Genomic DNA, 13,704 nt, shown 5'->3' with positions numbered 1-13,704 from the left:
ACATGTATAAGCAATCTCTCTTTTTATGCTGTGCTGAAAAATGTCAAATCAAGGTTGTAAAACCTGAAAAGAGGATTCCTTATTATCCAAACCAAAATATATCAGTGGATATGAAACAAACCAACCAACCTGTCATTCTTCCCATTGCATTCCTTTGTATGCCCCTGTTCTAACTCTTTTCACGTTGTGTTCGAATTATTGATTTATTTACCATCTGACATTCTCAAGGGCTCATGGTTCCTCAAGGGCAGGACATTGTCCTATTAGAAAAAATTGTGTAATAAGATGTTCGCTTTTCTACTATTTGTCTAGTTTGTGTTAATAAATACTGAGGAAATTGTTTCTGGGTGAGGACGCTGTGCGCCTGTGTGTGTGTGTGTGACGTGTGCTTATGTGAAACAAGTCAGATGTGTGTGTGTGAGATTTCACATGATTTGTGGTGGCTCATGCCTATAATCCCAGCACTTTGGGAGGCTCAGGTGGGAGGATTGCTTGAGGCCAGGATTTTGAGACCAGTCTAGCCAACAGATCGAGACCCCGACGATGTAAAAAAAAAAAAAAAAGAGGCCGGGCGCGGTGGCTCACGCCTGTAATCCCAGCACTTTGGGAGGCAGAGGTGGGTGGATCACCTGAGGTCAGGAGTTTGAGACCAGCCTGGCCAACATGGCAAAACCCTGTCTCTATTAAAAATACAAAAAATTAGCTGGGCATGGTGGCGGGCACCTGTAATCCCAGCTACTTGAAAGTCTGAGGCAGGAGAATCGCTTGAACCCAGGAGGCAGAGGTTGCAGTGAGCTGAGATCGCACCATTGCACTGCAGCAGCCTGGGCAACGAGAGCGAAACTCTGTCTCAAAAAAAAAAAAAAAAGATTTCACAGGTGTGAGATTGTGAGATTTGTAGAGTGTAGGGCGGGAGTGGAGGAAGGCTGGAGGCTTGTTTGTGACAATGGCTGTGTGTGGTTCCGTTGGGGGACAGGGGTACGTGTTGCCCCAGATCTGTGCATGTGTCTGCCCTAGGATTCACCAGTGAGAATCCAGGACCATCAGTGGCTGGCTGTGTGATGCGTGTCCCTACTCCCTGCCCGTGTGTGAGGCGGGATTGAAAATGCTGTGCCCAGGCCCTGGGTCTCTGTGGGGTCTGTCAGACGCGGGCTGTGTACTGTGCCTCAGTGGGTTCCGTGTTCCTTCCTGTGCCTGCGTCTGTCTCCCTGTCAGGGTCTCCCTAGCCATGTCGCTCTCTGTGTCTGAAGTTCATGGCCCTCCGGGGTGGGCGGGACTCTAAGTGACTCTGCTGTCCTCCATCCCTGTGTCTGGGCCGGTGCAGAGCCAGAGGGTGGGTGTTCTGTGTCCCTGGGACCAAGGAGGCTCTCTGGGAAGTCAGCAGCTGGAGATTAGATTTCAAGGGATCACAAAAGGAAATGAGAAAGAAGGATCCCTGGGCAGGGCCAGGCCAATGGCCAGGGTCTCAGAGCTGTTAGGAGAACAGTCATAGTAGCTCCCATGTATTGAGTACCTATCATGTGTTGGGCACTGTACTTCATGCTTTATGTATTTGCATTTATACTATTGTGTTAATGCAATATTGTATATTAAGTATTCATATTACATACATGTACATATATATGTATGTATATATATTTCTTTTTTTTCTTTCTTTTTTTTTTTTTTGGAGACGGAGTCTCACTCTGTCACCCAGGCTGGAGTGCAATGGCACGATCTTGGCTCACTACAACCTCCGCCTCCCAGGATCAAGCGATTCTCCTTCCTCAGCCTCCTGAGTAGCTGGGATTACAGGCATGTGCCACCGCGCCCAGCTAATTTTTGTATTTTTTTAGTAGAGACAGGGTTTCACCATGTTGGCCAGGCTGGTCTCGGAACTACTGACCTCAAGTGATCCTCCCGCCTCGGCCTCCCAGAGTGCCAGGATTACAGGCATGAACCACCGTGCCCAGCCTATATGATATTTATAAATAACAATTATATGGATTGTTCATAATGTATTATATCAGTTGTAAATTACTTTATAGAGACGTCTTTTTTTTTTTTTTTTTTTTTTTGAGACAGGGTTTCCGTCTATTGCCCAGGCTGGAGCACAGTGGTGCAATCACAGCTCAATGCAGCCTCGACCTCCTGGACTCAAGTGATCCTCCTGCCTTGGCCTCCTAAGTAACTGGGACTACGGGCATTTGCCATCGTGCCTGGCTCATGAGACCTCATTTTCTATTATCCCATTGAAGGTAGGAGGAAACTGAAGCTCAGAGAGGTAAGTTCATTTTCCCAAGGTTGCTCAGCAAGCAGGTGGCAGAGTAAACATCCGAACCCACTTCCAAGTGTTTCCAGTCTTTGGCTCTCTACAACAGCCCTACCCCGCCCGAGGTGGAAGCCACAGCATCTAAGGAGGACCAGCAGGGCATAGGTTTAGCTGAGCGACCATGGATAACAGCAAATTGTTGGTGTTATGTTGTTGTGATGGTTGAGGTTTATTGAGTCCTTACTATGTGCCAGGCACTGTGCTAAAGGTTTTAATAATAATAATGATGCACCGGGTGCAGTGGCTCATACCTGTGATCCCAGCACTGTGGGAGGCAGGAGGACTGATTGAGCCCAAGAGTTCGAGACCAGCCTGGGCAACATGGTGAAACCCCATCTCTACAAAAAAATCAAAAAATTAGCAGGGTGTGGTGGTCCGGGCCTGTGGTGGCATGTTCCCTACTCAGGAAGCTGAGGTGGGAGGATTGCTTAAGCCCAGGAGGTTGAGGCTGCAGACCTGGGAGACGGAGTGAGACTATCTCTTAAAAAAAAAAAAAAAAAAAAAAAAAGATGGTGGTGATGATGATGGCAAATGCTCATATGGCACTTAGCAAAGGCCGATCCCTTCTCTAAGTGCTGTTATGTGGATTAATTCATTTATTCCTTTTTTTTTTGGCAGGGTCTCACTCTATCACCCAGGCTGGAGTGCAATGGCACGATCTCAGTTCATTGCAGCCTCGGCCTCCCAGGTTTAAGCAATTCTTCTGCTTCAGCCTCCCAAGTAGCTGGGATTACAGGCACCTGCCACCACGCCCGGATAAGTTTTGTATTTTTAGTAGAGATGGGGCTTTGCCACGTTGGCCAGGCTGATCTCGAACTCCTGACCTCAAGTGATCCTCCTGCCTTGGCCTCCCAAAGTGCTGGGATTACAGGCGGTGAGCCTCTGCGCCCAGCCCAATTAATTTATTCCTTATACCAGCACTCTGAGGTAGGTACCATCAGCGTGTCCCTGAGGCCTTCATGTGCACAGCTTGTAGAGGAGCTGAGATTTGGACCCAGGCAGTTTGACTCCATGGACTGTCCTCCTAAACCACATCCCTTCTACCATCTCCTGCAACCTTTTCAACATTCCTATGGCGTAGGAGGAAACATTACCCATTTCACAGATGAGGAAACCAAGGCCCACACCTGTACTGACAGAGCCAGTGGACCCTCGTCTCTCTAATCAGCGCATCCACACACTTGACCTTGTTTTGGGAAGAGGCTGGGAACTCCAAAGAACCTTAGAAGGGCTTTGGCCAGGCTCCCAGAGGTCCGGGTCCCTGTTCAGCCCGAGGGTTCCAATCTCCCTCTCCTTCCTATACTGCTCTAATTTTTCCTTTGCTTGTTTCTTTTCTCTTTCTCTCTTTTTTTTTTTTTTTTTTTTTTGACAGAATCACTCTGTCACCCAGACTGGAGTGCAATGGTGTGATCTTGGCTCAAGGCAACCTCTGCCTCCTCGGTTCAAGCAATTCTCCTGCCTCAGCTTCCCGAGGCTCTGTGTGTCACCGTGCCCAGCTAACTTTTGTATTTTTAGTAGAGACAGGGTTTCACTATGTTGGCCAGGCGGGTCTCGAACTCCTGACCTCAAGTGATCCACTCACCTGGGCCTTCCAAAGTGCTGGGACTACAGGCGTGAGCCACTGCTCCCGGCCCTTGTTTCATTTCTATTGGCTGATTGGTAAGAGCTCATTTTATATGATAGGAATTGAGTCTATTTTTCCCTGGATGGGTTTGTGGGTTTTGTTTTGTTTTTGCTATATGACAGTTTTTACAGTTTTATACAGCTCAAAATCTATAAAACAAGATTGAAGTTTTATAGGTTGAAGATTTCCAACCTTAGTTAAGAAAGTCTCCTGGCTCCTGGGGTGGGAGTTGCAGGCTGTTCCCTCCCTCTCCCTCTCCTAGGCCTGTCCTTAGCATGTGGGAGGGAGGAGTGCATTTCTTGTCAATTTGTATGCACTCTTTTTTTTTGACGTGATCTCGGCTCACTGCAACCTCCACCTCCCAGGTTCAAGTGATTCTCATCCCTCAGCCTCCCGAGTAGCTGGGACTACAGGCACGTGCCACCGCGCCTGGCTAATTTTTGTACTTTAAGTAGAGACGGGGTTTCACCATGTTGGCCAGGCTGGTCTCGAACTCCTGGCCTCAAATGATCCACCTGCCTCAGTCTCCCAAAGTATTGTGATTACAGGCGTGAGTCACCGCGCCCAACCTGTGTGCACTCTTTATATATTATAGCTTGCAATGCTATGCTTTTGAAATGTTGCAAATATCTCCTCAAGCCTTTGTACACTGTCTTGCAAAAGGTTTTTAACATGTTATGCAAATACTGCTATTTGTACTTCACAGATTATGGATTGCCAGCCTTGGTTGGGAAGATTGCCCAGTCTGAGCCTGGTGGGGGTGGGGGGTGAGGCGTTGGGCTCCTCCCCATCTCCTTCTCTACCTGCCCCCCCACCACAAGGGCCTCTATCCTTATCTCCAGCTTCTCCTTTCCCAAGGTCCTGCCTCCCAGGGAGGGAGCCTGCCCAGCCAGGAGGCCCCAGCCTCCCACTCCTGCCTCCCCCTCCCAGTCTTTCCTTATTTAGAATAAGGGTTGTTCCATTCCTTATCTTTTTTTTTCCTGTCTTTTTTGCCCAGGCTGGAGTGCAGTGAAACGATCTCGGCTCTCTGCAGCCTCGAACTCCCGGGCTCAAGCGATCCTTCCGCCTCTGCTTTGTGAGTAGATGGGACTACAGGCCATGCCACCACGCCGAGCTAATTTTATTTTTCAGTAGGGATGGGATCTTGCTATGTTGCCCAGACTGGTCTCAAACTCCTGGGCCCAAGCGATCCACCCGTCTAGGCCTCCCAAAGTGCTGGGATTACAGGCGTGAGCCACCAGCAAGCCCCATGTCAATTTTTAAGAGCTCTCCCCATTTCTGTCTATTAACCTATGCCACCCTCTGTGTTGCAAATGACTCCTCCTCAAGTTCTGTCTATTGTCTCTCTTTATAATGTTGTTGGTCACCTAACATCTTAAGGTGCTAAGTTGTATACACAGCGTCCACCTTGTACTCAGGGTTGTGGGTTTCCGACCTAGGTTAGGCAGGTCTCCCGGCTCCTGAGGGAGGGGCGCCCTCCCCTTCCCTCGATGAGTCCTTATCTCGCAGCTTGTCCCTTCCCACGGGTCGGGCGCATAAAAGCGCGCGGGGCTGCGGCAGGGCACTGCCACCATGTCCCCGCTGCGCCCGCTGCTGCTGGCCCTGGCCCTGGCCGCCGTGCCTTGCGCCCAGGGCGCCTGCCCCGCCTCCGCCGACCTCAAGCACTCGGACGGGACGCGCACTTGCGCCAAGCTCTATGACAAGAGCGACCCCTACTATGAGAACTGCTGCGGGGGCGCCGAGCTGTCGCTGGAGCCGGGCGCAGATCTGCCCTACCTGCCCTCCAACTGGGCCAACACCGCCTCCTCACTTGTGGTGGCCCCGCGCTGCGAGCTCACCGTATGGTCCCGGCAAGGCAAGGCGGGCAAGACGCACAAGTTCTCTGCCGGCACCTACCCGCGCCTGGAGGAGTACCGCCGGGGCATCTTAGGAGACTGGTCCAACGCTATCTCCGCGCTCTACTGCAGGTGCCCGGCCGCCCAAAGCTCCAAGCCCACCCCAGGCCCAGGCCCCAGCTCCGCATAAGCCCCCACACCCACCACCCAAGCCCCGAGGCTGCTCCACACCCCTGAACTCCCGACTGGAACAGGGAGCACCAGGCCTGACTGGAACAGGGAGCACCAGGCCTGACTGGAACAGGGAGCACCAGGCCTCCCTAGAACCAGTCCTGGAGGCCCCCATCTCAGAGTCCTCACCCAAACCGGGTCCTCCTTCTCCTCACCCCCAGCACCAGGTCCCCACTCCACCTGCAGCCCAGGCCCCTGGGACGGAGATCTCCGCCCCAACTCTGAGATTCAGAGCCAACCCTCCACCTTCTGGAATCTTCCGCCTACCCACCTGCCCACAGCTGTACTTCCCAGAGAGGGCTGGCTAATTCTGGGGACTGAGAGCTCCTAGACCCCCTCACCTTGGAGTCCCCAGAACCAAAGCCAGCCCCCACCCCCCAGATCATCACATCTCAAAGCTCCCAGACTCCAAAACTAACCCAGACCTCAAGACCCCAGACTCAATTATAGGAACACCCACTGTGTAGCCTTCATGCTCTCCACTCCCCTACACCCTCCAGACCAGCCTCAGCCCTAAAACCGGTCCCACAGCCCACCCCCAAGACCCAACCCTGGAGGTCCCTGAGGCCACCTTGCACTCACAGACCTGGGACCTAGATCCAGCAGTGACACCCTCCCAAACCCTCCCCAGCCACTCCTGTCCCCCAAGAGCTCCAAGGAGCCCCCAGCTCCAAACTCCCAGGCTAGGATCCCTGGTTCCTGAACTTGGAGCCTCAGACCCAGACTCCCCAGCCCCCACCCAGTCTCAGGCTTCTAGAACTCACCAGACTCTGGGTCTCTGAGAGCCCCTGGAAGGAATTCTTGATTACATTTCAGGTGCAGCTGATGCATTGCTGGTCTCTCATCTGCAGCTTCCAGAGTGCCAAGCCCCTCACTCAGCCCATCCCTGGGCTCTGCTCCGGGGCCCCAAGACCCAGGAGGAGGAGCGTTCTGCCTGCCCCCTCCCACCTCCCCTGCAATACAGCCTTTGTGCAGTTGTCCCCGTCTGTCATCTGCTTGTCCCTGGGATGCAAGGACCGGGTGGGATGGAGGAGACAGCAGGGTGGTTGGGCCTGGGTCAGCCCATACCCAGGACAATGCCATGGATAAGGACACACCATCGACTCGGACATGGTTTTAGGTGTGCACGAAGACACGCACCCACAGAAGGACACGTGAGTGAACTGCAGGGGAACCTTGGGCTGATTGTTAAATATGAAACATGCCCCATCCTTTTCAGTAATAGCCCTTCCTTAGCCCTGGTGTGGTGGCTCAGGCCTGTAATCCTAGCACTTTGGGAGGCTGAGGTGGGCGGATCACCTGAGGTCAGGAGTTCAAGGCCAGCCTGGCAAACATGGTGAAACCCCGTCTCTACTAAAAATACAAACATTAGGGCTGGGCGCGGTGGCTCACGCCTGTAATCCCAGCGCTTTGGGAGGCCGAGGCAGGCGGATCACGAGGTCAGGAGATTGAGACCATCCTGGGTAACACAGTGAAACCCCGTATCTACTAAAAATACAAAAAAATTAGCCAGGCGTGGTGGTGGGCGCCTGTAGTCCCAGCTACTTGGGAGGCTGAGGCGGGAGAATGGCGTGAACCTGGAGGCGGAGCTGGCAGTGAGCCGAGATCATGCCACTGCGCTCCAGCCTGGGTGACAGAGCGAGACTTCATCTCAAAACAAAACAAAACAAACAAACAAACAAAAAAACCCCACAAACATTAGCCAGAAATCGCTTGAACCTGGGAGGTGGAAGTTGCAGTGAGCCGAGATCGTGCCACTGCACTCCAGCCTGGGCAACAGAGGGAGCACTCTGTCTCAAAACAAACAAACAAACACTCTTCCTTGAGCCGTTTCTGGCCTCCAGGGGCCTCCAGACTCCCTCCATGGTTCCTGCAGGGGACAGCAGGGGGCCTTCTAGGACCCAGCCCTGTGCTAGGGCTAGGATCTGCAAGTGATCAGATCAGGACTTAGAGGTTGATAAATGCTTTTAATCCCCACATTCCACACACGGGGGACGCTCTCATTCACATTTTCATATTTCTGTTCTGGTCGCAGTCTGTGTCCCCACCACCCTCATGAATGAGGGACTTTGATAGATGCCTGGGTTTGTGGGCTCTGCGGTAGCTGGAGGAGATACACAAAGGGTCCTCGGAGGAGGGTGTGGGACAGCTTTGAGGGGACAACCACTGCAGACACCTGGAGGGAGCTAGGGGAGATTCTGAGACTTAAGAGACATGGAATGGCTGGGCGCAGTGACTCACGTCTGCAATCCCAGCACTTTGGGAAGCCAAGGTGGGCAGATCACTTGAGGTCAGGAGTTTGAGACCAGCCTGGCCAACATGGCAAAATCCCGTCTCTACTAAAAATATAAAAATTAGTCGGGGGAGGTGCTGTGCACCTGTAATCCCAGCTACTTGAGAGGCTGAGGCAGGAGAACCACTTGAACCTGAGAGGTGGAAATTGCAGTGAGCCGAGATCGTGTCACTACACTCCAGCCTGGGTGACAGAGTGAGATGCCATCTCAAAAAAAAAAAAAAAAAAAAGTAGGTAAGTGGAGATGCTAAGGGGAGATGTGTGAAGAGATCAGAGGTCAAGGTCAGTTCAGAAGGACCCCGGGATGTGAAGGTAATGGAAGATCAAGGATCGGGGCGGTTAAATGGGACAGGAACTGAGCGAAGTGAATGGCTCCATTCCCCCTTCAACACACATTCGCTGCCACCCGGTCCGTTCACAGCCCTGGGCTGGGTGGTGCTGGCGACACAGCAGTGAGCATTCAGTTTCAGTGAAGTTCAAAGAAGCAGAGACCAGCCCTCAGCATCCTTGGGCACAGGTGTCTATGCATTCTCCCAACAGAGATCTACAGAGCATCTGTGCCAGAGCATCTGTCAGGCACTGAATTTACAAGGAGTGGCTCCGCCCTCATGGGGCTCAGACAGTGCTGGGAAAATGCTGGAGTCCACCGCTTAAGGGTGTGTGAAGCTGTCCATCAAGTGAGAAGCCAAGGGCCAGGGAGAAATAAGAGGCCTAGGAGGTGACTAAGAGTTGGGGCTCCTAAAGGTCAGGGAGGTGCTGTGGGGTCAGGACAGAGGAGCCAGCCAGTCACTCCCGGAGCTGCACAGACACGGAGGAGTCGGTCACCCGTGTCCGCCGCAGCCCACCAGGCTCCATGCGGTTCTTGGCCTTGTGCAGGAAGTGGATAAAGCGCACACCGGGACCATAATGGCGGAATACGTGGGACACCTGTGGTGACAGCACCCGGGGTTAGGGAGGAGCCCTTTTTGAGGACCCGCGGACCTGTTCTCCTCCCTCTGTGAGGTCTTGGGACAAGAACACACGTCTGGGATTGAGGGCCCCGGGGCTGAGAGTCTCACCTGGACCCAGCGGCCAGGGGGTCCTCTCCCAGAAGTTCGGGGGGCCACGTGGTGCTGAGCAATGACCGTGCGGCGGTCGGCCGCCAGCAGCCAGACGTGCAGCTCATAGACGCACGCATCCAGCCGGCTGTCCTCGAACCTGCAGGCGGGGTCAAGGCCTTCAGCTGTCACTGCAGTCTCAGCTACCCAGCCCCAGCCCCTGGCCCCATTCCCCATTCAACACACATGCTGCTACCCATGCTGTACACAGCCCTGAGCTGGGTGGTGCTGGCAACATAGCAGTGACCAAGACAGCCCCACACCCCGCCACATGGGATTCACAGTCCTGTGAGGGAGGCAGGCATGCCACCAAACATGACAGCCAGGAACGGCCAGGTTTGGGATGGGGAGCACGGGCAGAGGGGTCAGGGCCAGGATGGGGGGATCCAGGCAGAGGAGTTGGGGACAGAACTGGGGACACAGGCAGAGGGGTTGGGGTCGGAATTGGGGACCCAGGCAGAGGGGTTTGGGCTGGAATTGGAGGCACAGGGCACTGGAGAAAATGCACATCACCCAGCTGAGGGGTGATCAGGGAGGGCTTCCTGGTGCAGCCATGTGGAAGTGACTCCTAAGGAATAAGAAGGAATTGGTCTTGAGAATAGAGGGTGACAGGCTTTTAAGAAATAAGGAATAGGCTGGGCACGGTGGCTCACACCTGTAATCCCAGCACTTTGGGAGGCCAAGGCGGGCAGATCACTTGAGGTTAGGAGTTCGAGACCAGCCTGGGCAACATGGTGAAACCCCATCTCTACTAAAAATACAGAAATTAGCCGGGTATGGTGGCGCGCGCCTGTAGTCCCAGTTACTTGGGAAGCTGAGGCAGGAGAATCGCTTGAACCTGCGAGGCAGAGGTAGCAGTGAGCCAAGATGGCACCACTGCAGTCCACCATGGGCGACAGAGTCAGCTGTCTCAAAAAAAAAAAAAAAAAAAAAAAGAAAGAAAGAAAGAAAAAAGAAAAAAAAAGAAAAGAAAAAGAAATAAAGATCAGCCTCAGTAACCCCCTGGCACATTTCAAAATCTGAAAGGCTCAAACAGAAGGGGCCAGGGAGGTGGGCAGGGCAGGACCCTGTAGCACCAGGAGGGTCTTGGTGAAGGGCTGAAAGCAAGGGGAGCTCAGAGTAAGGCTCATGCTCTGGGCAGCCCTGCGTGATCACGGGGTCAGGCTGGCGGGGGAGGGGCACGCACCAGTCCATGACCGTAATGGCTGGTTGTTCATCATCCAGCAGCTCCTCCCACAGGCCCTCGGCCAGAAGGTCCACACACTGCTGCTTCACTGTCCAGCTGTGAAAGAAGGGCCGGGAGAGGCGGGGTCTGCGATCTGCCAGGATCCTCAGGGATCTCCCCGGTCGGCCTGGCTCCAGGGAGCAGGAAGCCCTGTTTTAGTGCTTTCTTAGGGATAGCTTGGGTCCCCACACGTGGGGTGCTCCCTCAGCACCTTCCACTCTCAGTTCCCACGGGCCCCTCTGAGGGCAATGCATCCTGAACCCCATGCTACAGACAAGGAACCTGAGGCTGAGGATGGAGACGTGTCCAAGGTCAAGCAGCAAACATGTGGCAGAGCCAGGATCCCAACCCTGGCCTGTGTGACCCTGAGCCTCCAAGTCACACCAGCTCATCTACTGTGCAGGAGCAAGGCTCTGTTTCATGGAGGACAGGGGCCTGGGGTGACTCTTCCCCTCCCAGGGAAAGAGCCTTAGAATAATTACAACAATAACAAGAATAGCCAGGCGCGGTGGCTCATGCCTGTAATCTGAGCACATTGGGAGGCTGAGGCAGGCAGATCACTTGAGGTGAGGAGTTCGAGACCAGCCTGGCCAACATGGTGAAACTCCGTCTCTACTAAAAATACAAAATGAGCTGGGCATGATGGCACACACCTATAATCCTAGCTACTCAGGAGGCTGAGGCAGGATAATTGCTTGAACCTGGGAGGCAGAGGTTGCAGTGAGCTGAGATTTTGTCACTGCACTCCAGTCTGGGCAACAGAGTGAGACTTCATCTTAAAAACAAAAACCAAAAACCAATAATAGCTGCTATTGACTGGTGCTAGCCAGACCTGGCCGGGCCCTATGCTGTGTGTTTTACAAGCATTCTCTCTTACGCTAACGCTGTTTACAGAGCAGGAAATGGAGGTCCAGAGAGGCCAAGTCAGTTTCTCCAGGTCTCACAGTGAGGAAGGGTGGAGCAGGGAATGGAGTGTAAGCCACACTGGCCCTGGCGACTCACCTTTGGTTCTGCTGGAGCTTTTCAGTTCTAATGTACCAGCCACGGAAATTGCCTGCAGGTTGGGGAGCAAAGGGTTAGAACACCCCAACGCTGGAGGACCCTCCCCACCCTCAGCAACCTGGCCCTCCAAGCACTTACCCAGAGTTTCCAGGGGTCGCTGGGTGGGACCAGTAGGGGGTGCTGGCTCATAAATGTTGATGCCTGAAATGGACAGGTGAGTGGAGCCTCTGGGCAGCCCCTCCATCTTCCACCGCCTCACCCCTCCCTACCCGCAGGGCTATACACTGGAAGGGCAGGAATCTGTGCCAGGTCAGGGAAGCCCAGCAGGGATGAGTGAGTCAGGGCTCTGGGCTGGGGAGAGGGCAATGCCAGGGGTAAGTGGGGTGTGGTGAGACAGAGACAGAGGGACAGAGAGAAGAACCCAGAGAAAGAGACAGCCCAAGAGTTTGAAACCAGCCCAGCCTGGCCAACATGACGAAACCCTGTCTCTACTAAAAATACAAAAATTAGCCAGGCATGGTGGTGCATGCCTGTAATCCCAGCTACTCGGGAGACTGAGGCAGGAGAATTGCCTGAGCCTGGGAGGTGGAGGGTGCAGTGAGCTGAGATTGCACCACTGCACTCCAGCCTGGGCGACAGCAAGACTCCGTCTCAAGAGACAGAAACATAGGCAGAGGGGGAGAGAGAGAGGAGGAGAGAGAAAGAGAGATGGAGAGGTGTGAGGGAGAGGTGTGAGAGAGGTAGGTAAGAGACATGACAGAGAGACAGGTGGTAAAATGGAGAGGCACAATGACAGAAAAGGAGACAGAGGGATGCAGAGAAATGCATAGACAGAGAGAGAGACAAAGAGGTAGAGAGATAAGGAAACAGGGAAAGAGGAAGAGACAGACGGTCAGGGTGGTGCCTCCTGGCTGCTCTGGGCCCTTGCGCACCTTCGGGGTTGGGCGAGCGCAGCAGGTTGCGGTAGAGCGGCCGCCGCAACAGGAGCAGCTTCCAGGTGAGGCGCTGGGGCAGCTCCAGGCCCCCGCTCAGCGGCCCCCACTCCTCCAGCAGCAGCTGCCGGGCGTGAGCCTCGGACGGCTGCGCCGGCTCGGGGAGCTCGGGGGCTTCCGGGGCTGCGGGCGATGGCAGCGACGGCGGCGAGGGCAGTGGTGGCGGCGACGGCGGCGGTGAAGGCGACCGTGGCGAGGGAGGCAGCTCCTGGGGGCTCGCGGGCCCATCGGCTTCCATCCCGCCACCGAGCGCGTGTCCCTCACGCACCTCCTCCATCCCTCGAGGCTGCGCGACTGTCCCGGTTTCGCAGGGCTGGGGTTAACTGGGAGCGGGAAGGGGCAGGGCACCCTGGCTGACATTTAAGAGAGGGGCGTGTCGGGGGAGGATCTTGTCCCTCGGACCCTCCTCCCTCAGACCCAGGAGTCCAGGCCCCTAGCCCCTCCTCCCTCGGACCCAGGAATTCAAGACCCCAGCCCCTCCTCCCTCAGACCCAGGAGTCCAGGCACCAGCCCCTCTTCCCTCAGACCCAGGAATCCAGGCCCCCAGTCCCTCCTCCCTCAGATCCAGGAGTCCAGGCACCAGCCCCTCCTTCTTCAGACCCAGAAGTCCAGTCACCAGCCCCCTCCTTAGGTCCCCAGACTTCCTGCCCCAATTTTCCCAGGGCCAGCTGAGGACCCAGCGTGAGCCTGACAGAGCGTGTGACAAATGCGCTAATGCCAGGGCTCCGGGCTGTCTAATGGGACCCGTGCACCTCATTAAGATCCAGCATGGCAGGATTAAGAGGCTAATTAACGAAGACCCCCCTCCTCCCCCTCCCCACTCTGCAGAGGGGGAGTGGATGGATGAGCTGAGGTGCAAAGGGAAGGTCCTGCCTCTGCCGCTTCCTTCTCTGTCCTCACCTGGGACACCCCCTTGGGGCCCTGACACATACTGTCCAGAAAACCAAGGTGAGGAGAGCAGAGGGACACCCAAAACCAGAGATGAGGAGCCTCAGAGATGGGGGACCCCAGGGAGGCACAAAGATGGCAGTGAGAGGGAAGCAGTGATCCCAACTGGGTGTTCTGGGGGCCTGCACCCCTGCCTGGGACTGGGG

The 13,704-nt window shown here is 54.6% G+C and overlaps 2 protein-coding genes across 2 annotated transcripts; one reads left to right on the top strand and one right to left on the bottom strand.

Annotated features, from left to right (window-relative positions):
- Positions 1-4,930: 4,930 nt before the first annotated feature.
- SYCN (syncollin) lies at positions 4,931-6,980 on the top strand. The gene is made up of 2 exons (XM_001135373.8): positions 4,931-5,902; positions 6,818-6,980. The coding sequence occupies exons 1-2, from the start codon at positions 5,508-5,510 to the stop codon at positions 6,825-6,827; spliced, it is 405 nt and encodes a 134-aa protein (XP_001135373.1). The 5' UTR covers positions 4,931-5,507; the 3' UTR covers positions 6,828-6,980.
- A 968-nt stretch (positions 6,981-7,948) lies between these two features.
- Positions 7,949-12,964, bottom strand: NCCRP1 (NCCRP1, F-box associated domain containing). Its single transcript, XM_524260.8, has 6 exons — positions 12,551-12,964; positions 11,757-11,819; positions 11,619-11,670; positions 10,578-10,673; positions 9,353-9,491; positions 7,949-9,221 (listed from the first exon to the last, which is right to left on the bottom strand). Exons 1-6 carry the CDS (start codon positions 12,885-12,887, stop codon positions 9,081-9,083), a joined length of 828 nt encoding a protein of 275 aa, XP_524260.2. The 5' UTR covers positions 12,888-12,964; the 3' UTR covers positions 7,949-9,080.
- Between the last annotated feature and the right edge of the window lie 740 nt (positions 12,965-13,704).

This window comes from Pan troglodytes, chromosome 20 (assembly GCF_028858775.2).
Source record: "Pan troglodytes isolate AG18354 chromosome 20, NHGRI_mPanTro3-v2.0_pri, whole genome shotgun sequence".
Taxonomy (NCBI): Eukaryota; Metazoa; Chordata; class Mammalia; order Primates; family Hominidae; genus Pan; species Pan troglodytes.
The sequence above is the reverse complement of the archived record's forward strand: the minus strand, read 5'-3'. Positions and strand labels throughout refer to the sequence as shown.